This window comes from Polypterus senegalus, chromosome 16, assembly GCF_016835505.1.
Source record: "Polypterus senegalus isolate Bchr_013 chromosome 16, ASM1683550v1, whole genome shotgun sequence".
In the NCBI taxonomy this organism is placed as follows: Eukaryota; Metazoa; Chordata; class Cladistia; order Polypteriformes; family Polypteridae; genus Polypterus; species Polypterus senegalus.
In genome coordinates this window covers 104428410-104450334 of record NC_053169.1, presented here as the reverse complement: position 1 = coordinate 104450334, position 21925 = coordinate 104428410, and the positions used below count along the sequence as shown (strand labels likewise).

Here is a 21925-nt window from a genome sequence, read left to right as displayed (position 1 = left end):
GAGCTGCAACATGGCGTGTCGTGAACTATACTTTGGCCACACCTTGTAGCTGTCCCCACAGTCGAATACTTGAATGCTGTCCATTCAAACCTTTCCTTCCTTTGATGCAGAAAAACAGTTAATCTTGAACATAGGCATCATTTAGCCATTCTCAGCACATATTCGATATCCCTTTGTGTCTTCCATGTCCGTGTAGCAAGACACTCCATCCCTCTAAGCCAGCTTGCTAAAAAATGGCAATCAGTTTTTGACACAGCAACTCTATGTGATTGCCCTCAGGCCAGATGAAATGACTCCAAGGTATTGACCTTTAGCCCTTGGTACTTTGGTAGTAGGCATGCATATAAGCATTCTTGAGTTCAGATGAGGTGTTTGTTACTGTATGGACTGCCCACAACTGGCACAGATATTCAATAAGAAATCACAAAATAGAAGCAAGCCTTTCCTTTCACTTGGGCAATGAAGCTTGAAAGCAGGTCTAGAGATTTAGTTGATGATACCTTGTCAAACACCAAGTCCAGTGCCTCTATAATTATCAAATACTTTAAATAGTTGTTTAATGCAGACATGCAAGCACATCATAGTTATTCTGTGTGGAATCTCAAGTCACACTAAGATAACACTCCTGGTGCAAACTCCAACTGTATCACATCCATCGTAGAGTTTCTGAGTATCCCTACACCTGCCCAGGGCCTGTGTAGAGCATTAGATCACCCTTCACCCTGGCAATGCTCTGTGTAGAAGTGAGTCCAGCTAAATCTAGTTGGTCATCCACTAGATAAGGAAGGTTCCAGCATCTCATCTGCCTTTACTGACTAACAGTTTTGGCTTCGGATTTGGAGCCTGGTTTTCTCATGGCAGAATTCTCCAGACCACCATTGTACTGAATAGGATGACCAGGCTTCTCTTGTGGACTTTCATTGGCCATCTGGTCATAGTAATATCATCTTAAGCCAGGTTCTTAAGTCTGCGATGATGGACAAAGCCAGTCAAGATGCTGTCCTTAGATATATATATTTTTTTTTACTTCACAGAGGCCTGGTCTGCTATTGCTTTTGTTGGCTTTAGCCTGTTGTCACATTTATGAGGTCACAAGTTCAGTTTCAGCTTTTATTTATGATATTTAACCAACATACTGTGTTTTTTACTTGTATTTAAATTAACTAAAATAAATATAAAAGAATATTATGCAGTGCAGCTTATAACAAAGTGCAGAAAAGCAACATTATGTATGAAAATGTGAAACGAGTCACAATTTATAGCTCTGCAAGGTGCTATATTTAGGTGTCCCAGTATACCCGGATAGGATTTGCAGAACCTGGCACCTTCTAAGGTTTGTTTGCCTACTTACTTACTTTATTGTGGTGGATTGAAAGCTGTTTATGTAGGTGGCAGTGTGGGTGGTGAAAGGAAATCTGATGTTGTGATTATTTAGGAAGGTGTCAACCCCACCAGCCCCCCCGAGACCCAGATGTCAAGATACTCTCAATGTGAGCAAAACAGCCTGTCCGCATGCCCTGTCAAACCAAAAAATCCAGTGCTTCTAAAATGACCAGATACTTTTGAATAGTTGTTCAGTGCCAATACACAAGCTCTTCAAAGTTATTCTGTGTGGAATTTTTTTTTTATCCCATGTGGTTGTGGGAGGGCCACAAGTCAGGATGTCTAAACCGAAAAATGTAATTCTGCTGCCCGAGTTGCATCTGTGTGTCATCCCTTGACCAAGGCACTGGCGTTTTGTGCTTGACAAGTTCCCTTCTCACATGCATTGATATATTTATAAATGGTCTAAAAAAATTACAGGTTAACTAATGTGAAATAAGTGTGATGTAGTTGTGCTGATTCACCCAGATTGATGTGAGCCAATTTGCCATTTGTGAATTGATTTGAAATTTATGTGGGCCAGTCTGCTTAGTCAACCATTCTGAGTTACATGAAACGTTGCGTATGGGATTGAAAGCGGGTGAAATGCCAGGTTTATCTCTTGCATGTTATTTCCCAGACTTGGCTACACTTTGGATGGCCTGAATCCACTCTTTGCGCTCATCTGGTGTGGCTGCTTGTAGGAAGTAATGCGTTTCATCAGCTGTAATCACTTCAAACAGGTTGCCTTCCACTTCATACTTCTTAGCTGTAACAGAGAGAATATGATGTTCATGTGATTACCTGCAGAGAAGCCTCACAAACACATACATCCTTTGAGACATGGTTTGGATTCAGACTTTGCATGAGCTTCCAGTTCTGTTTTTAATACATTTTTCAATAAGGCAGAAGATTAAATTTGATTGAAGTATAGACAAACCTCAAATGACAGAGAACAAATGTGCATGGGTGCAACAAAGAAAAAGCAATTGGGTGAAGGCCTCTTCTTCAGGGCCTACAGTCATGACAATGTCTCATTTCACAGTGTGCCTCAGGCCATCTTATTGCTTATTCTCTTATTTGTATGATAACTCACTCAGCCTCAAGACATCACAATGCTGAAAGATGAAGAACATGTTCTTTGCTTGCTATGAGGTTCACAAAGCACTATATATAGACTAATCATAAAGAATACATCCAGTGTGGGCCCTCTTATGTGCACCTCCTTCTGTCTCAACTTTGCCATCGTACCTTTCAATGTCCCAAACTTCAGCAAGCTAATGTCCCAGTATCCCAGAGGCCAGTGGCTATCAGATACAACCCCACTGATCTAGAAATAGAAGAAACCAAAAAAATCCAAAATCGGCCATGCCAACACTCTGTTAGAGGGGCAGATTATCTGCTTCAGTAGCACCATGTTAACCATCCATCTTTTAACTAGGCGCATTCTGACTGTATCTTACTCATTAATGTGCCACCTGAAGACTAGCACTGCACAGTGGGATGTCACTTAAAGGGACCCTGAAACAGGAATTAGAACTTAGGCCTTGTGTATGATTGTCTTTCTTTAGGTGGCTATGTTGCAGATTCTTTTATTATGTCTAAACCTCCACTTGGCATGTAAGACTATGTGCTGATTACCCTTCTTCATGTCCTCCTGCAATGCACCAGTCCACCTTTCCGCAGTCTTGGTGTAAATGCTCAATATTACTGGAAGATGTTCATGTAATAATCATGCAAGTCTAGGTAGGTGGTGTGCAGGCACTTACCATCTGGCACATATTCTATTGCAGTAACCACCGAGCCTCTGAGGTGAACAGCACCAAGAGCATCCTCGTCACCCTAAAAAACAAACAGAAGGACAATAAAAGAAAACTGGTAAGGTAGGTAGATCCAAAATAATTTAAAGTAACCCTCGCTTGTTTCTTTTAAAACATTTGTCAATTTATGTACTGTCCACTTCTGAGTTCATGTTTATCCACCATGCTAGCATGACACAGGAACCTGCTGTAAAAAGGATTACAGTCTGTCATGTGTTAAATTCCCACACACACCCACATTCTTGACAATTTGGAATTTCCACTCTGACTAACAAGCTCATCATTGGAAGTAGAAAGAAAACCGCACCCAGACACGGGTGTAGATTCCATGCATTTTGGGCCACATAGGAACCCATTGGCATAGAACTGTGAGACATCTGCACTCACCACTGTGCAACCAAGCTACTACTAATTTAGTTTGTAATTACATGACACACATGTATTCACGAGTCATGAGTCAGAAAGTAGAGTTCAAATAAAAACAGAAGACAAAGTGGATGTACGAGAACAATGGACAGAATAAAGAGCTGGGGCACCTGAAGTGTCTGCCAAAATGATCATCTGGATATGGCTGTATGGCGGTCTACCGGTTCAGTGAACTGTTATGGATAAAATTGTTTGTTTTTTTTTGCATTCTGATGCCCACCCTGACTTTTCTGCTCTTTGGTAGGTGGACCATCTCAGTGCTTTGAGGACATATGACATGCACATACAGCTTTAGAAGAAAGCAATGCCAAAAGTCCTATAAACACTATTAATGCAGAAAATGAACTCCCGGGGGTTTGGCCGTCTTTGTTTTCAGACCCACTGCCCTGCTGCTGTTGTATGGATCAACAATTTGCATTTTTCAGTACAAAACTACAAAACCCAGGTACCAACTCTACATGACATGGAATTTTTGAACTGGTGATGTTTGCGTAATGAATGTTATAACAAATAGTGACAACCCTTATTGTTTGAAGAGCTGCGTTCCCTAATAAAAGTAACAACTTTATCTTAAAAGTGCACACTTTGGCACAATGTGTAGTGCAGACGTCAGTCAAGTTTAAGAGGTGGCTGTGCATAATTGTGTGAACCCTTAGCCACAGCTAAGTAACCGTCATTGTTACCATCTGAATTAATCTGTTAAATTGCTGTCCTGCCGGAACAATAGAGACGACTTTGGGAAAGCGATGACCCTCAGACTTCACCTGCTTTCAGTGATTCTCTGCCATGTGCGATCACCTCTGACTGTCACAGTGTATTCTAGACTCTATTTGGTCTATCCTCTTTATAAGTTCAGTCCTTTTGTACTTTGCTGATCATCAACATAACAAGTTGTGTTTGTTTTGGCCGTATTTAAAGTTGTGCTTAATTCTGTTAGGCATTGTTTAATTCTTATTTTTATTAATTTGATAATTTAATTTATTCATCTAATCTCTTTGTATTTGCAATTCTTTCTTTTACTTCTTTTAGAAAACTTTAAATTGCACTTCTTCTATGAAAATATGCTATAGAAATAAATGTTGTTTTTGAATACTCAACCTTTGTAGGATCATAGTAGTGCAAGTAGGCTGGATCATCACGCAGAATGAATTTTCTTACTTTCCAGTTTTTTACTCTGTGACCCTTAAAAAAGGAAAAAAAATGTAAAGGTCAAAAACAGAATAATTGTCTGCTTGTTTAACAGAAGCATATATTTTACAGGAAACTGATTGATGGAGTGAGCTTTATTTGTCCCCAGGGGGAAATGTAAAGCACACTAAATAAATAAATACACACACCCCAGAATGCCTAAAAAGGAAGAAAATTAGAAAGAAGTTATTAAACTTTGGCCTAGGCAGTCCAAATTATAATGATGTGCTATACAGGCATATCCCCTTTGGTATAAAGGAGCCCCAGTCGTGTTTCTTGATGCACTTCTGCTGAAGTCCTCAGGGTCAATGTGTCAGAGAGAAGATGTGCAGCATTGTTCATAATGGCACTTAATTCTCTCCTTTGTTTTTTCCTCCATAAAATAAATAAAATAGCTGGGATAAATAAAATAAATTGCAGAAAATGAATGCATTGGTTTAAGAGGAAAACACTAAAACAGGTGTCATGATTTCTTCAAAATGAATGTAAATTTATTTTAAACACCTTGGGCTTAATGTCTTACCTTAACTTCCTTTGAATCAAAGTTTATAAGATTCGGGGCCAGCTCAGTTAATGGGGTGGATGCTAATCAAAGTTCCAGTGATGGGTCCCCATAAGGGATGGTGCTGTGGAGAGCTATCAATTTCAACTGGAAATAATCTCCTGGGCCATAACGTCCAAGTGTTCAGATGTGAACTGAATCAGGCGTAGGCCAATGGGCATTGAGCTCTGCATTGTGTGAAAGTGTTTGGACTCATTCGTGACTTCGAGTCAAAGTAACTTTTGTTCAAGCATTTCTTAGTTTTTCATACAGTCTCTCCATACAAGACACAGTCATTCCAGATATGCTGCTGGTGGTTTCAATTTATTGTAAAACTAATTTTTAAGAGTTTTGTGTCATTAAAGTGTATGTAATGCAAGAAGTAAAACTAAAGTCAAGGTTTTTTATTTTACTTACATTTTTTAATGAAGCATTGGGAAAGACAGAAAAGCTCTCTGGACTGAATATTCTGCACTCATTCACACATTCAATTTCAAGTTCCTTCCTATTTTGAAGTCCTCCTTACCTGCTTTAGCAGACATCCTTGCTTCACCACTGCACCTCGAAATTCTTCTTTCAACACAACATCTTCATCACTTGAATTTCCTTCACAGTAAAATCCGCTGTCCGCCTGTGAAAATATTTGAGTCGTAGTTGGACTTTGTCAACATTCTCACAATCCTCCAATCCAGTACTAGCATGTGGATGCCTCCTGTATCCCAGTCATTTCATTCTCTCCTATGATTTATTGACAAATATTCCTGTGTTTTCTGCCAAGCCATTCTTTTTCTGTTTCATATTTCATCTCCACACATTTGTCTTTTCCTATTATCATTGTTATGACATCCAAGACCAACCTTGGAGATATTACTCTACTGACCATCTTACAGCGGTAATTTCCATATCGGTTGATTCTTAAATTTGTAGTTTATACTGTGCCATAACAGCACAATATATGAAGACAAGTGGAACAGCGTTTCATTCACTGCATGATCTCTGAAAATAATGTGAAACTAAAATGGAGGTTCTAGGAAAGAAGGGAAGATTAACAGAGGGCCATTTTCTCCAAGTAAACATTCGAGTATGATGATATAGCATCATGGGCGCCGGCAGGGGGGTGCAAGTAGGTGCACGTGCACCCCCCTAGCTTTTGAAAAAAAAGGAAATGGAGAAAAAAAATAAATCTTTCAATAATAAGAAAAAACGCGAAAAAATAGTTTTTATTTTAAATTTTTAAATTACAATTAGACGTTTACATTTTACAACTATACATAAACAATCATTCACTTTGTTTCTAAAAGAGCATCTCAAGCCTTCTTTTTTGTTGTCCAAACTTGTCTACAACTTTGTCGAATAATTTTGGACAATTATTTATTCTTTTTTTGTGTACACTAAGCATACATAATCCACTTAATCTATCGTCACTCATTGTAGATCGGTTCCAAGTTTTGACGCCGTAATGTGCTAAAAGATCTTTCAATACTGCAGGTTGTTGCAGGAAGTGTCATGCCAATCTTGAGTGCCTCGGAAACAGCCGGATAAAACTTCGTAGCCTCTTCAATTAAACTCATGCAATCGGTAATTTCGTTTGCAATGTTTTTATTTTTCCACATCTCATACCATGTGGTAGCATCAGATATAAAGTTTGGAAGAATATCACCATACAGACTGTTAATGTCTTCCAGAACTATTAAAAACGATGATTTATCCAATTTACTCATTTCTTTTGGGTGAAGTTGTAAAAGTGAAAATGCTTTCTCTTGTGTAAAAGAATACCGAATTTGTAGAGAAGATATTATAGAATCCAAATAAGGGATGAAAATGGACCTCCTAAAATATTCTTCTGCGTTTTCAGAAAGTAAATTCGATCTGTGAACTTGCCTTTTATTTAACCGTGGCTGTTTTAATTCAATGTCTAATTCTTCACAAATCGATTGTGCTTTTTTGAAAATCAATGAAAACTCTTCAGAAACATTGTCTCGATGGGATTGCAGCACATCTATTAATTGAATTATATGAGCAGTTACATCTTTAATGTTCATATTTACTTGCTGCAACTGATTGCACACAGGTTCGAGTTTAGCCAAATAAGTAGCAATTACTAAAAGCGTCAAAATGTAAGTTGGAGTTGTAATAGCAGTGAACAGCAAATGAGCCTTAACCTTTGTGTTTTGTTCGCACTGTCCTCTGTAAGCTTTTCTAGCGCTTGGACAATTACCAAAAAGTTCTCAGAAAATATTCTGATACTTTTATACTTTGCCGACCAACGTGTTTCACAAAACGGAGGAATATTAGGAATCAAAGATCGTCGTAAAGTGCTCTCTCTAAAAAAGTTGATTACTTCTTTAGTTGTGCCACTGGCATTTTGAACTTCTTTGACATTGTTCAAGTCATTAATGACGAGATTCAATATATGACTGGCACAATGAAAATACAAAGCCTTAGGGTGCTTGTCTCTGATAAGCTTCTGAACACCACCTTCTTTACCTGCCATCGTAGAACAACCGTCATAACCTTGACCGACAAGTCGCGACAAATCTAAATTACAATCATTCAGAAACTGAAGGATTGCTTCTGAGATTGATACTGCATCCAATTTGGTCAACAGAGTATAACCCAGAAATTCTTCGCACACTGTCAACTGCCCCGTGCCTTCATCGCAACGCAAAAATCGCACACCAATGGATAGTTGTTTTGTTCCACTAATATCTGCAGTCTCATCAGCCAACACAGAAAAAACGGATGCTTTTTTAACCTCGCAGATTACCTGTTCTTTGAGAATATCTGCACAGGTTTGGATCAGCTCATTTTGAATCTGATGGGATATGTATAACGCATTTTTTGGTCCAGATTCCAAATGATTTTTTAAAACTTGATCACCTGATTGAATTCGGAAATGCAACATATCTGTAAAGACAGAACCTTGATCACTTTTTCCCCGAAGAGGAAGCTCATGCTGAGCAATAAATAAAACTGTTGAAGTAATTGACCGAAGCTTGTCTCTATTTTCTTCAATTTTTCTGTGGTATGTTGAATCCAGAATTTCACGAATACTGAGTTGTTGTTTTTTCATTATTTTCTGAAACTGGATGGAAGAAGCTATTGCATTGATGTGCCATTGGGAATTGGCGTGAGATTGTGCAACTTCATGAAATTTGTGAAATTTAAGACACGGGAAAGGATAAATTGTTGCAGACCACGTTGAACTGGAGGTCGAAATAAGCGCAAACTCGACAAAAAGGTCCTCTTGCACTGGCTGAATATGCTAACCACGGATATGTCTTGAGCCATTCCAATCTGAAGAGACGTTTAGCTTCAGGGTTTGCATCTTTCTTGAAATCATACGTTTGACTAGGAGTCCAACATTCCTGCAGCAGCTTCAGACGAAGTTCGTCATCAATATGACAGTTGGTGTTTGTGTACAACCCGATATCGACGCGATTGGGATTGACATCCAACGAAGTTTCATCAGTGGTACTTTCTGATCCAATGCTAGTTTGATCGTGGCTTGTGCTGGTACTCGGGATAGGATCTGCAGTTGTACGTAAACCATCATCTAAATCATCGATCTTGCGCTTCTTGGTTGAAATTAAAAAACGTCTTATGTCACTCATAATAATATAGAACGCGTACTTTTTTCTCTTAAAATAAATTTTCTTAAACTTTCTGAAAAATAGAAGTTTGTTCACAGTAACGTCATATAATATTTTAGTTCCCTTATGAACATACCTTTATATTTATACCATGAGAAAAACCATACGGTTTAGAATATACTTTTGTTCATTTGTTTATTTTGACACTCTTGTTTAACACTCACATTAACCACTTAAGGCATGCCGTCGTGTGTGACACCGGCGGCTTATACTGTCCGATTTTCACGTGGTCGTGTATGACACGGTGGTTGCTCTTATAATATAAGAGCATACATATTATGTAACCAATCAACTGCATTTGCTTAAGACAACTGGGCGTGTCTTAAGCAAAAGGTAGTGTCTAATTATAATTTGAAGCTTCGATAGTGGTATATTTTTGTCATTTGCATTCATTATTTTGTAATTATTACGTAAATAATAATATTTTGCATTCAGAGCGTGCTATTATTTGTGTATTGTTATTATATGTATAGGTGTATAGCTACAAAATGTATTTTCAAAATAATTATGCAAATGCGAAAAAAAAGTAAACTTTTTAAAATTTATAATTCCCCAACCCTTCTTTCTACGCCACTAATACTTTAAAACCCGAAAAATAATTATATCTATTTTACCAACATACAAGTATATAGTGTACAGCTAGATCTCTTTTACGCGGTGTATAGTTCGATTTATGGGAGAACAGTGCGCTTTAGAGAAAAATATTTATCATAAAAGTTGTAGAACTTATCAATGTCTACAATTTTTATTTGAAATATTTTTCTCTAAAGTGTACTGTTCTCCCAGAAATCGAACTATTAACCGCGTAAAAGAGGTCTAGCTGTATGTAAGTGCTTACAAAATTACATTAAAAACTTAAGGAAAAAAGCACTACCTATGTCACTGAATACATCAATAACATTTTTAACTATATTCCAGTGATCATATGATAACAAAAAAAAGTCGATGATTTTTTGTCAGAAAATTAAAAATTAGGTCATGCCTTAAGTGGTTAATCTATCTATGCAAAAACTGACTGCTCAGTACTGTTCAGAGATAGCGACTGTATTGGCAGGTATTTAATGGGCACATACATATACAAAAAAAGTTTTTGTTGCGGGGGGGAGCGTAGAAAGAAAAAAATCTCTTTATGCACCCCCCTGAATTAAATCCTGGCGGCGGTAATGTATAGCATTGCAATCAACAGTGAAGATTCTGAATTTGAAAATCTTTGCATATGCAGAATCATTGCAAGCACAGATCTTGATGTTGGGAACATGTACAGTGTATGCCAGGAAAGGACCACACATCATGGCCAAAGGCAAGTCCATTCAGTTAGTGTTGGCTTTAGACCTCAATTGCATATGGAAAAGAAAAGAACGCACAAGTAGAAATCACTGGCCACTGCTTAAATCACATGTCCACCTTCTGTTGTATGCAATCATTAAATGGCAGAAAAAGACACCGCCTTTATGATTCATTATGCTACTTCCTATGCTGACAATTGAAAGATGTGTACTTACAAAATAGTAAAATGCATCAATCTGATCAAGAAGTGTGGTTTCTGAAATATCTTCAATAGCGGCTTTGGACAGATCTCCGGCTGGCTGTAAGTACCCTTCACTGATGAGAGCCGTTCCCAGTATAAGACCTTCCTGTCGATTCCGTACTTTGTTGTTTGACATCAGCCAGTCAATGACAGCAGTGCCTGTGAAAAAGGTAAGAGGCAGTCCTGGAGATCTTTCTGTTTGGCCAAACTCCCCTAATGTGAGACTGTTGGGTTTCACTGACATTTTACATATAAATAGTTTACCCTAAAACACCCCTTGCCCCCACACATGTAATGGATATGAAATGACTAACAGAAATGGTAATAGATGGGAAAGCCATTAATGTTCAAACCCCAGCCCATTTGCTATCTGCAGATTTAACAGATGTCCTGCAGGTTTTTCTCTGTGTCTTGTGTTTTACCTGTGGCAGGATCTTTGGGTCTTTCATACTGTATGTTCTACCTTTGCTTCTGCTCATTTTATAATTTTCTTTTTGTAATGGTTGTCAATAATTAGCATTCTTTTTATTCAGAGGCATTCCAGGTTTTGTAGTTTGGTCATTTTTGTAGGTACCATCCATTTGTACTCTTTCGTTGTTGACAATGAAGTTCCATTTCTACCATGTGTTAGTCAGACATTTCAGTGTGTGATGTCATTGTGTTGGTACCTTTTAATATGGTGGCTTGCTACTGATGATGACCCAAGTTTTTGGATTCCTAAAACAAATTTTGCGCCATAGATTTTTTTTTCCATGTTTTTTTTTTGGTCTGTTTTCCTTGTCCTCTCCTTTTTTCTACTTTTCATTCCGCATTACAATAGCAGAACAGCTTATGTGTATTGGCCACCCTGCTACAAACTGCTAAAGCATGTGTGCATGAGTGTGTTCTGCATCGGACTCCTGCTCCATCCAGGGTTGATTCCTTCCTTGCAATTATGGCTGCAAAATAGGCTTTGGCTTCCCATGTTGATTTCTAGTCAGTCGGTTTGAGAACAGGTGTTTGGAATAGAACATTAAATGATATTGTCACAATTGAAGTATATCTCATTAATTAAGTAACGGAAAAGAATAAACATGAGACCTGTAAAGCAGTGGTTGAACACTTTCTTATCCTTTTCCAGCTTCAGTTCTCTCACTCCTGAATCTGGATCTTTCATAGAAAGGTATAAGGTGCTGGAAAAATAAAATACAATTTAATGTTAATAGCACAATAATAAGTTGCAAACAATATTTACAAAATTGAAATGTTTGATAACTATGCACATAAGCAGGTCTTTGAGTCTACTCAGGTGTAGTTTGTACAAGAGACATTTGCTTAAACCCTTCAGTCCAGTGGCCTGAATAAAAGACAAGCAGGAGCCCCCAAGAGAAAAACTGCACTCCAGCATATGAAATGGATGAGATGAAAGGAAAGCAGGTGCCAAAGTAATCAGTGGTCATCTCCCAGTGTGCATAGAGCTGCATCCAGAAGATGACTTGTCAATGAATGACAGTGACAATTTCAGTTAAGTGCATTGATGTTTCACAAACCATGGTGTCTAAGGTGATGAACTCCAATGTAATGAGTTGAAGTTGAAAGGCTGGGCAGACCAACAACTTTACATCAACCATGCAGGGAGTGAGAAGATGGACATGTTAACAATGGCCTATCAACACCCTACAGAGTGGGCACATGGTGGTGGCATGCACATTACACTTGAGAATGTATATCTGTGAGCCCTGAAACAAATGCAAATCTGTGGCAGTGTTAACTGCTGTGCCTCTATGCTACACCACACATGAATTCTCAGCTCCGTAATTTTAATGCCCAGTCCCAGAAGACAATTCGGACCCTAATTTGGCCCAGTGGGGAAAGGCCCCAGCACCTTGTGACCCCGAATTTGATGAAGTGACTTTTAAATGTCTGCAAGTGAGTGGGCTCTGTGATGGACTAAGCAGGGCTGCTTCTGCCCTCATGCCCAATGCTCCAGGGTTTAGGCTATCAGCAGCACTGAAAAGAGGAAATAAGACAACTTTATAAAAATGCAACATCATGGAGGCTGCAGACAAGAAACAAGAATCTTGTATCAGTGTTTGGTTAGTCCAGTGAGGTGTCCATACTCTGTGTGCGTCATGTCCCAACAAAGGGGAGAGCTAAGACAAAGGCTGAATGATCAAGGTGGTCCACGGCTCTAATGCCCTGTGCTGTACAAAGCACAGACACATTTTTAGACACAGCAGATTTTCTCATCCTTAATGATGGCGGCCATCTAGTTTGTTGTATCTGAAACCAGCTGAATTTCAGCTTATTTAATTGCCCAACCTGGACCAACCAAGCCATTTCTTGTGGGGGTCTCTAACTAGAAGAGCAGTGACTTCTACTATTTAAATTTTTCTGATGTGTCTATTTTTTGAGCAGTTGCTAACTTGTGCTGTTTTTTTAAATGTTTTAATATTAAGGATTCGTTCTCCCATGATTGGTAACATTCTATGTATTTGGCTGCATGTAGGTGACACATGCACACACGTTTGCTCCTTTTACCCCAAATTCACAGCCTCTGGCAGCCGTATTGATTTCCTTGTTGACTTGCGTGCAAACTGACATCCTTCTTCCAGACATTTAATTGCTTTCCTAATGTCCTTCACCCAGGTGTCTCTTTCTTCCAAATAGGCTGCCTGAAAGTAATGATCCTGCTGCTTGGCGGTGCTCAGTTTGAACACGAGCTGTAAGAGAAAGTAAAAGCAGGTTGGAGACACAGCATCACAGGTCAGGGGTCATGACGTGTCACTTTTTGAACTGTCTGCTAGTGTCACCCAAGGACTCATGACAGTGCAGATTCTGTTTTTACAGCTCATTTAGGGGTATAAGAAAGAGGCCATGTGAAGCCTTTCACAGTAACCTTCAATGAATAAGGGTGGTGTGAGACATTGAGGTGATGAAGGATAACAAGTGAAAAGGAAAAATGAATGAATGCAATGCAAAGTTTGGAGTTGTAAAGTGAGAAAGACAGCAGCTTGTTCACTGCCTGTTACCAGGTAATATACAAATGCAAACAAGATACATAAAGAATTCTGGGTAAAATGCGACAGGCATGGAAAAACATGATGTAGCTGCTTATGCCATTCTTCACGAGCTAAAAAAGTGTCATGCAGACTTATAGCAGGAATTAACCAAATGGAGAAGTAAATGCAAACCATTCTCTTTTGGAAATCCTGACAAGGGCTTGTCACGGCAGCTCCCTTGAGAGGAATCATGCCTTTGGGACTGCTGTCACTTTTCTTTTTGTAGAACTCCAGTCCATCGTCTGAGAGCACAACCCACAGTGCCTTCCAGGAGTTGAAGACAGCACCCTGTGAAGAAACCAACAGGTGAATGCTGGGTGTCATTTTCTCCATCTTCAGTGGAGCTCTTGTGCCAATTCTGTTTCTAAAGTATGTTTTATAAGATTGCATGGGTTTATTTATTTGTTACGTGTGTATTATTATTCTTACATCACCTTATTTTTTTCTTTTCTTGTAACTTTCTCTTTGACATTTTGTTAAGCACTTTGAGCTCCGTTCTGTGTATGAAAATATGCAAAAGAAAAAAATGTTGTTCTTGTAACGGTGGGACAGGGGATCTCAGGGTAAGATGCTGTTGTTACTCTTATGGACAGGGCTGACCATGGCATGATTCTCGCCCAAGCATTCATTTAACAGATGCCTCCTCCTTTACTTTCTTCATGCACAACTGAGTTGGCATAACATTGGAAATGGTTATGTTTGGGTGCCTGAGGGCCTTGGCTGTCTGTGCACAAAACATGTTGGCGCTATTTGCCCTTTTTTTTTTAGCTCAACATCAGATGCCCATCAGAACTCTCTTTGGCTGATTTTTCATGTGATTAGGGTTAGGGTTAGTCTATCTATCTATGCAGATGGACATTGCTGAACATATCCCAGTCCTATGTACTCTGTTATTTGGTAACTGGGATCCTACAGTTAGAGACAGAATAATAATATTCAAGGCACTAAATTGTAAAATTATTTTCGTAAATGAAACAATGCACAAAGACACCAAACAGGATTTTATTATTATCATTATTTTTTGTTATATTTAGTTTCATTGTACCCTCCATGGCAGGACCTTAATAGTGTTAATAAGAACTAGATGTGGATGATGGACCAACTTACTCGGCACTTTAGGGTTTTGCTCTGCTTATTGCCTGACACTTTTTTGATTTCATCTCTGCCTCTGCATAAAAGCTTTGTATCGTGTCCTTACCTGGCACAAATACGTTCTACAAATACAAAAATGTCTCACCTCTCAGGTTACTCATGTCATTCATTGATGATGTTTTAACATTGATTGAATATTTGGGACATCTACATCAGTTAACATTTTTTGCAGAAATTCCCATGTAAAGTTGTGCTTTTCTCCTAGGCTCCAATTTTTCTCCCATTTCCCAAAAGTATGCGTTCGATTAATTGGAGCCTCTTAATTGGCCAAGTATGTGTTGGTGACCATTAATGGACTGGCATTCTACCTAGAGTTGGCTGTTGCTTTGTGCCCAAAACTGTTACATTTGGTTCTGGCTTCCCGTGACATTAATTTGGAATAAGTTGTTTTCCATAAATGGGTGAACTGGTGAGACTACTGCCAGACATGGATGCCACAACACCTGCTGCATATTTTCCCCTGTTCTTACAGAAAAGGTAAATGAAATTGAAAACATTTTGATGAAACTACAGCTGAGGAAGAATGCCTTCATTTGAGAACAAAAGAGAATTCCTAAGATGAGCACAGAAGGATGTCCTGCAGCCACACATGGGACACCCAGATGAAAACTTAGGCGTATGGAGACACCATCACAATGGTGAGACCTGCTCAGCAGGAAATGGCTGCTGCTATTGCTGTTTGTTCACTGGCTTTCTGCATTGGTTCACAGCAGGTGAGTTGGCATGACTTGTTTTCGGCTATCTTGCCCTGTGGGTGTAACCAGTGGGTTGTGTTGACATCTCAGTGATCTGCAGACTCTGGCAGAGAACCTGGTAGCCTAATGCTAGTTCCTGTTTTTATCAATAACATGATAAATGAATGCTCCAAATGACAAATTTCCCTTTTTATGCAAGTTTTGTGGTGTGGTTTTAACATAACCAATGTGTGACCTCAGAGTATGCCAGTCACAGGAAGGACTGTTTTGAAGCCTTCAGTGGGGGAAATTGAATTCCAAATATTGATACCAGTTGCGGATTCAGTAAATCTTCTGTGTACCTGAAGGGTTAGTCCACCCTTATGTCCATAAAGCACCTTTAAGAGGAACATGACACACTTTACAGGGTGGGCAACACGTGATGACTTCATAGGTGACTGATGAGTTGGAACACAGCAGGCCAGTTTAAAAACCCTAACTTTTCATCACAGAAAGTGAAACCCCAAGTTAACTCTTTGGTTGCTAAAAGATAGGTACAAATGAAAATAGAAGAACATGTGAAACCTGCAATTGCAACTTCTTGTTTAGGAGTTTCTTACATCGAATGGTAGGGCAGGTTTGGTATTCCAGCCACTGTAGAAAACCTCACATTGGTCCATTCCAATCGAACTAATGTGGTACCGAGGTTGTTTGTTATGTGGAGGGTGCGGCAATGCGCTGTATCAGTGCAAGCTCCCAACATCTATCTCTATGTAATGATGTTCCAAAATTGGGTGCTGTTTAGTTATACTCACCCCAGACTGAAATGCCAACAAATGAAGAAAGTGGCTCAACCTTCATTTGTCTCTCAGTGTTTACAGTGGAAGAAAACTGAGCACTGATCACCCATCTAAAATAAGAGTTTCTAATGCAGAAAGGCCGCTTAATGAGAAGCTGCAGTCATTTGATTAAAAAAAAGTGAATGATTTAAATGTAACTCAGTGGAAAGTGCAAGCTATTAATGGCATTATAGAAAAAAAATTGGATTCTTATTATCAGCTCTGCACAGCCATTTCTGTTCTTTCTTTAAGTCTTATCCTGTCACATCCTCAGCTAGTGGGCCGATTAACCACAACTTCTTATCTTTAAACTCAGAGAAAAAGGAAGTTCAGCCCAAGCCTAAATTTAGTTTGGTTTCACCTACTATGAATACACTGTATGTACATTTAACAGGTTTCACATGTCTTTCAAATTCATCTCCAAAGCTTTGCTTCTTTCATTTTCACTAAGATGATTTCTTGCTTTGCAATATGGAGAAGACATCATTTGTACATTTTCTGTTCTCTCATTACTTGCCGATGAATGACAACATTTGAGGGCATACTGAATATCAATGGAGCAGGACAGAGAACCTGCTGGATATTCCTTTATGGTGTCGATGTTCAGTGCCCCTCTACACCTTGGCCTTTATCAATGCTAGCTGTATTGACTGATGTATAATACAGGCGTGTGTTGGGATTTTCTTGGGTTCTTCCCAGCGGGATTGCTCTTTAGCTGCATGATGCATTAGTGAGACGTCACCTGGAATATCTTCTGCTGTCCTGCCAGTACTAAACTCTCTTATTTGGCAGCGAGTTCCTTCTTCTAATTCTAAAATCCACTTTAAGTTTCTGTACAATCAGTATTTGTTCTAATACAGCAGAGGATACTCTTTGATGTTTCTGTTTCAAGTTTAAGAACTTCCTTCTCTGTGTAACTCAGAATTATCCACTATTTCATTGGTATTTTCTATATTTCCTGGGAGAGCTGCAAATTTCTTAACATGGCATAACTTAAAAAAATGTGTTTTTAAGCTATTGATAGAACTGTTTGAATTCAACACATTAATAAGTCATTGCGTCTGATTCTTGGGTAATTTTATTTGCATCTCCTTACTCATTTAACAGGATTTTTTAAAACTGGTTTTAAATTTTAAAATGATATTCTCCTACATTAAATAAGTAAAGTCTTATGGTGAGCCATCTGTGTGGCTAAAATGTCATTCTAACTTAACTTTGCAAGAATTTGCTGCTTTATTTCTTGGCTTGAGAGAAATTCTGGGCCATTCACTGGAAGAACCTTGTAGTACAGGCATGTCATTAGAAAGTCCTGTGGTTGTCTTGCCAGTACAGTGTTAAAGTCCTTGGCCGCCTTGTTCATATAAGTATGGCCTGTCCCGAGGACATGACTGGGCTGTAATACTTGTCATGTATGCCAAGTGATTTTTGTTGCTGAATTTCCATAAAGCCCCGAAGTGTACGTCATCAGATGGGTTAACAAATGGTCAGACTCATGGGTATGTGAACAGAGGGATTCTGTTGGACCTCTCATGCCAGAAATTATTTGAGAAGCATTGAAGTTACTAGATTTGAAAAAAACTGCAAACTAGCTAAAGTCCGAAGGCCCGCTAAGTGGTTAATCGTCAGAGGACCAATGTAGGTGCTGAAAGAGTAAAAGGTACAAATATATATATTGCATTGGTATTACTTCTGGAAAAGCAAGCATGTACTTTAATAATTTCAAGATGTGGTAAGTGCAAACAAACAAAAAAAAAACTATTTGCTAGATATAAATTCCATCGAGAATGCACAATGATGATGAGTATTTTAAACATTTTATAAGGAAATAAAGGTGTTCATGGAAATTTGTGGATAAGCTAATGGGAATGAAATGGATGGCACAGAAGTGTTTCACCATTAACTCTCCAAAAGTCAGCCTATGTTACACAGACAGCTCAGTCTACTCATGCAGTATTTCATAAAGATGTAAAGCAAAATCAGATGAAGCAAGCTTCAGCTAACAGAGGAAATGCAAACATACAACGACAATTTTAAACTCTTTGAAAGTGTCAAGATGAAACACACGGCTATGGTAGAGAAACACTAAATATTAAAGGCATCCTTTGGCACGAATGCAAATCAAGATCACGGTCCTGTCAGAGTCCTACATTGTGAACACACAAGCAACCTCAGGCTGAAAGAGTGGGTTTAATCAAACACCTCTCAGTCTTTACAGACAGCTGAGCACACTGACTTCATGGACGAGTTTGCAGTCTGAGTCTTCTAATCAGGTCGGCACAGTAGAGGGTTGTACTTGCCAATACTGAGATGATATGCATACCACTGTGATGGCATCAAATCGAACCCAGAAAAGGTTTGGCCATAAAAGAAACGTAACCACTCTGAAATAAAGCAGCACCTGAAAACCATTCTGGGGATGACCAATTACTTGTTCTGATAGAAGTCAGTGAGCCATTGTGGAAGCTCCTCAAGCAAATAAGTTAGTTTGCATTGGATGAGCCATCTGACACGTTGAACTAATCATGATCAAAAATCTAAGTGCCACCAAAATATAAATAAAGGATTCAACTGCATGCCCAGGATAAATCATACCAACATACAAACCAGAATGAAGTGTATGTGGGCTCAGATATGCATAATCTTAAAGTTAGAAGAATCTTTAAGTAAGAGAAGATACCGAAGACAAAATAGGCAAGTAAAAAGGATATTGCTAAAGTAGCTCTTAAAAGTTCACACCATATTGGGACTGTTGCTTCTACATATGAACTTCACATGCTACCTTATGGCTGGTGACTTCTTTACATAGTCTATTAGCAATTGTATATTAAACACTGCTCAATATTTCTTTTACAAAAAAACAGAATAAGGTGAGGAGAGTCATAGTATGGAATAAATTTTTAACCAATGTGAAAACTGGAATTTTGTTTAAATAAGGATTTGGATACAATTATGACACAGGTACAACATCTTGATGGCAACTGCTCTATGCCATCCTGCTGCACAAGCCATTGGAGCCATGTGGAGTATGGCAAAGGGCCAGCGTGACTCAGCCTTGTCAAAAGGAGAGTGCTGACTTTATAGCCGCCTGTTCTGAGATAGATAGATATAGATAGATAGATAGATAGATAGATAGATAGATAGATAGATAGATAGATAGATAGATAGATAGATAGAGTAGATGGCAGGATTAGATAGATAGATAGATAGATAGATAGATAGATAGATAGATAGATAGATAGATAGTGTACTTGGCAGGATTAGATAGATAGATAGATAGATAGATAGATAGATAGATAGATAGATAGATAGATAGATAGATAGATAGATAGATAGATAGATACTTTATTAATCCCAATATATGCTGCTCCACTGAGCCTTTGTGTTGTAATGAAGGTGTGATGAAGACCTGTCTGCCAGCCTCACACATCAAGCTTAGTAGGACTGGTCTCTAATGTACCAGTTTGTCTAAGTCTGGTTCTGTGATTTATGCCACAGCTGTTACTGTTTCTCTAGCCAGTAAAAATGAAAGTATTTATTACCCAATTTAAACAATTTTCATATTTCTCTATATTAACTTTGTAATTTGTCTTATCATTATAATATCAAGCAACAATGATGTTATACTTAGTGGACTTTATTAAAACACCTAATGTTGAATATTAAATGAATGAAACAACTGTATCTCAAAGTAAAAGGCCAATGCACATATAGTGGTGTCTCAAGGAAACAGTGAAGTGTAAAAATAATTTCATTGCTTAAAAATTGAACAAAGACAATTAAATACAAAAACAGCAAAGTGTAAACACAAAGCAAGATTCAGGAAGTACTTGACGTTACTTCAGAGCTTTTTTTAAATATGAGCTTTACACACAATGGAGTGTGTGGTGAAGGCGTACTTCCCTCCTACTGACTTCTTGAAATTCTACATGAGAGAGACGCGAGGATACCTTTAACCTGCATTGTGTTTTAACTAAAGACCCCCTTAATTTAAAATACATACCTTCTTCACTAGATAGCCTTCTCTGATCTTCTTTGGCTCCATTTTGCCCAGATTGTCCACGTCTGCTGTAGACCACTCAGAAGCTGCTGTTCACGGCACAGTCGAGCAGTTAAAATGGCTCAATGAGGAGTTTGTTCCTTCAGCGCACTGTCACATGGTGTGCAGCTCACATTCTGAAAGACTTGTGGCCATCAGTGACACCCCCCACACCCTATACATAGGCCATGTTTCATCACAAAAAGGATGTGACTCAAAGTCCATTTATAGTCAAAAAAGATCAGAAAGCCAAATGACTTGCAAAATGTGTGTCTGATTGGTGTCCTTCAGTGGCACAAGCAGAATTTAGCAAAGAAAATAAGTTTGGGCTTTTCAAAAAAAAGTTTTATGAGCATCTTGTCTTCAGCTATTTCTTTTTAGACAGCTATTGTTACAGCTATGTCCAATAACATTAACATGGCAAAACATAGTCAAATAGTCAAATTCAGGTCTTTGGTGGCCAGAACCTCTCCCAACCGTGCTGAGCACAAAGCAGGAGAAAATTCAGGAGAGGATGTTAGTCCATTACAGAGCCCACCCATTCACATACCCCAGCTTACTGAAAGTTGTCAATTCCAAAATACAGTGGTGCCTACGTTTGTGAGTATAATTTGTTCTGAAAACATGCTTGCATTTCAAAGCACTCGTATATCAAAGCGAATTTCCCCATAAGAAAAAATGGAAACTCAGATAATTCGCTCTACAACCCAAAATATTCATTTAAAAATGATTAATACAAAATACAAACTAAAAATACATCAAAAAATTAACCTGCATTTTACCTTTGAAAAGAATCGAGGCTGGTATGAGGGAGATGAGAAAGAAGAAGAGGAGGACGATGGCTACTGTGTAGAACAACTTTCACTCTAACTAACGGAATCCCTGCTATTTGTTGGCTCATTGGAATCTTTTTCTCTTTTTGCGACTTTAACAAGGAACCAATGACAGTTGCTTTTGCCTGCAGAGTCACTACACTTGGACACAAAATAAAAAAATGCGTTATGCACTGTACGGTTTCTAAACTCTTTTGGGATTCCCCCCAACAGGACAACACGCGGAAATGCGTCCCGAAGCAACCACAGGCTCCCAGCGCTGTAGCAGTTTGCCGCAAAAGCGAATCCCAAAAGATTGCAGTCATGCTATAAGCACCTACCGTCGATGGGTGATGCAAGGAACATTAGAAATGCAAGGGCACAGTATTACTTGGCCATCGACCCGGCCACAACCCTGCCTGACTACTGTGTCTGTGTATAGGAGAGCGGGAGATCTTGCTACAATAAATAACCGTGATGTTCCTGTTTCAAGCTGAATAAAAGCTGGTCTTGCTAAAGTACTGAGACTCAGCTTCGTGTTTTGGGGTGCAAGACAGGGACTCGCATGTTACAGCACACACACGTAGTCACAATGCTATAGTAAACAGTATATGCTCGTACGGATGTTGACTATATGAATAAGGCACGCCAACTGAGACAGAGCATGGGAGACGATTACCCACAATCCTGATGAGAGAGAACCACCATTGGCTCGGTTGTGATCATGTGATGCTCAGCAGACAAAGTGTATATGCACTACTCGTATTGCATGAAAGTTAAAATTTATTAAATATTTTAGCTTGTCTTGCAAAACACTCGCGGACTAAGTTAATCACAATCCAAGGTTTTACTG

The 21925-nt window shown here is 38.7% G+C and overlaps 1 protein-coding gene across 1 annotated transcript; it reads right to left on the bottom strand.

Moving 5' to 3' along the window:
- Nucleotides 1-1096: 1096 nt before the first annotated feature.
- Nucleotides 1097-20418, bottom strand: plek (pleckstrin). The gene is made up of 9 exons (XM_039738288.1): nucleotides 20225-20418; nucleotides 13692-13847; nucleotides 13039-13220; nucleotides 11599-11690; nucleotides 10493-10677; nucleotides 5864-5968; nucleotides 4707-4790; nucleotides 3132-3204; nucleotides 1097-2131 (listed from the first exon to the last, which is right to left on the bottom strand). The coding sequence occupies exons 1-9, from the start codon at nucleotides 20264-20266 to the stop codon at nucleotides 1992-1994; spliced, it is 1059 nt and encodes a 352-aa protein (XP_039594222.1). The 5' UTR covers nucleotides 20267-20418; the 3' UTR covers nucleotides 1097-1991.
- Between the last annotated feature and the right edge of the window lie 1507 nt (nucleotides 20419-21925).

Bases quoted from the DNA above. Each gene is read 5' to 3' on its own strand.
- plek (XM_039738288.1), bottom strand. From the start codon at position 20,266: ATGGAGCCAAAGAAGATCAGAGAAGGCTATCTAGTGAAGAAG. The intron at 4,791-5,863 runs GTAAGGAGGACT...TCCTTTTTTAAG, and splicing joins AAGGATGTCTGCTAAAGCAG to GGTCACAGAGTAAAAAACTG. The intron at 2,132-3,131 runs GTAAGTGCCTGC...TCTCTGTTACAG, and splicing joins AATAGAATATGTGCCAGATG to CTAAGAAGTATGAAGTGGAA.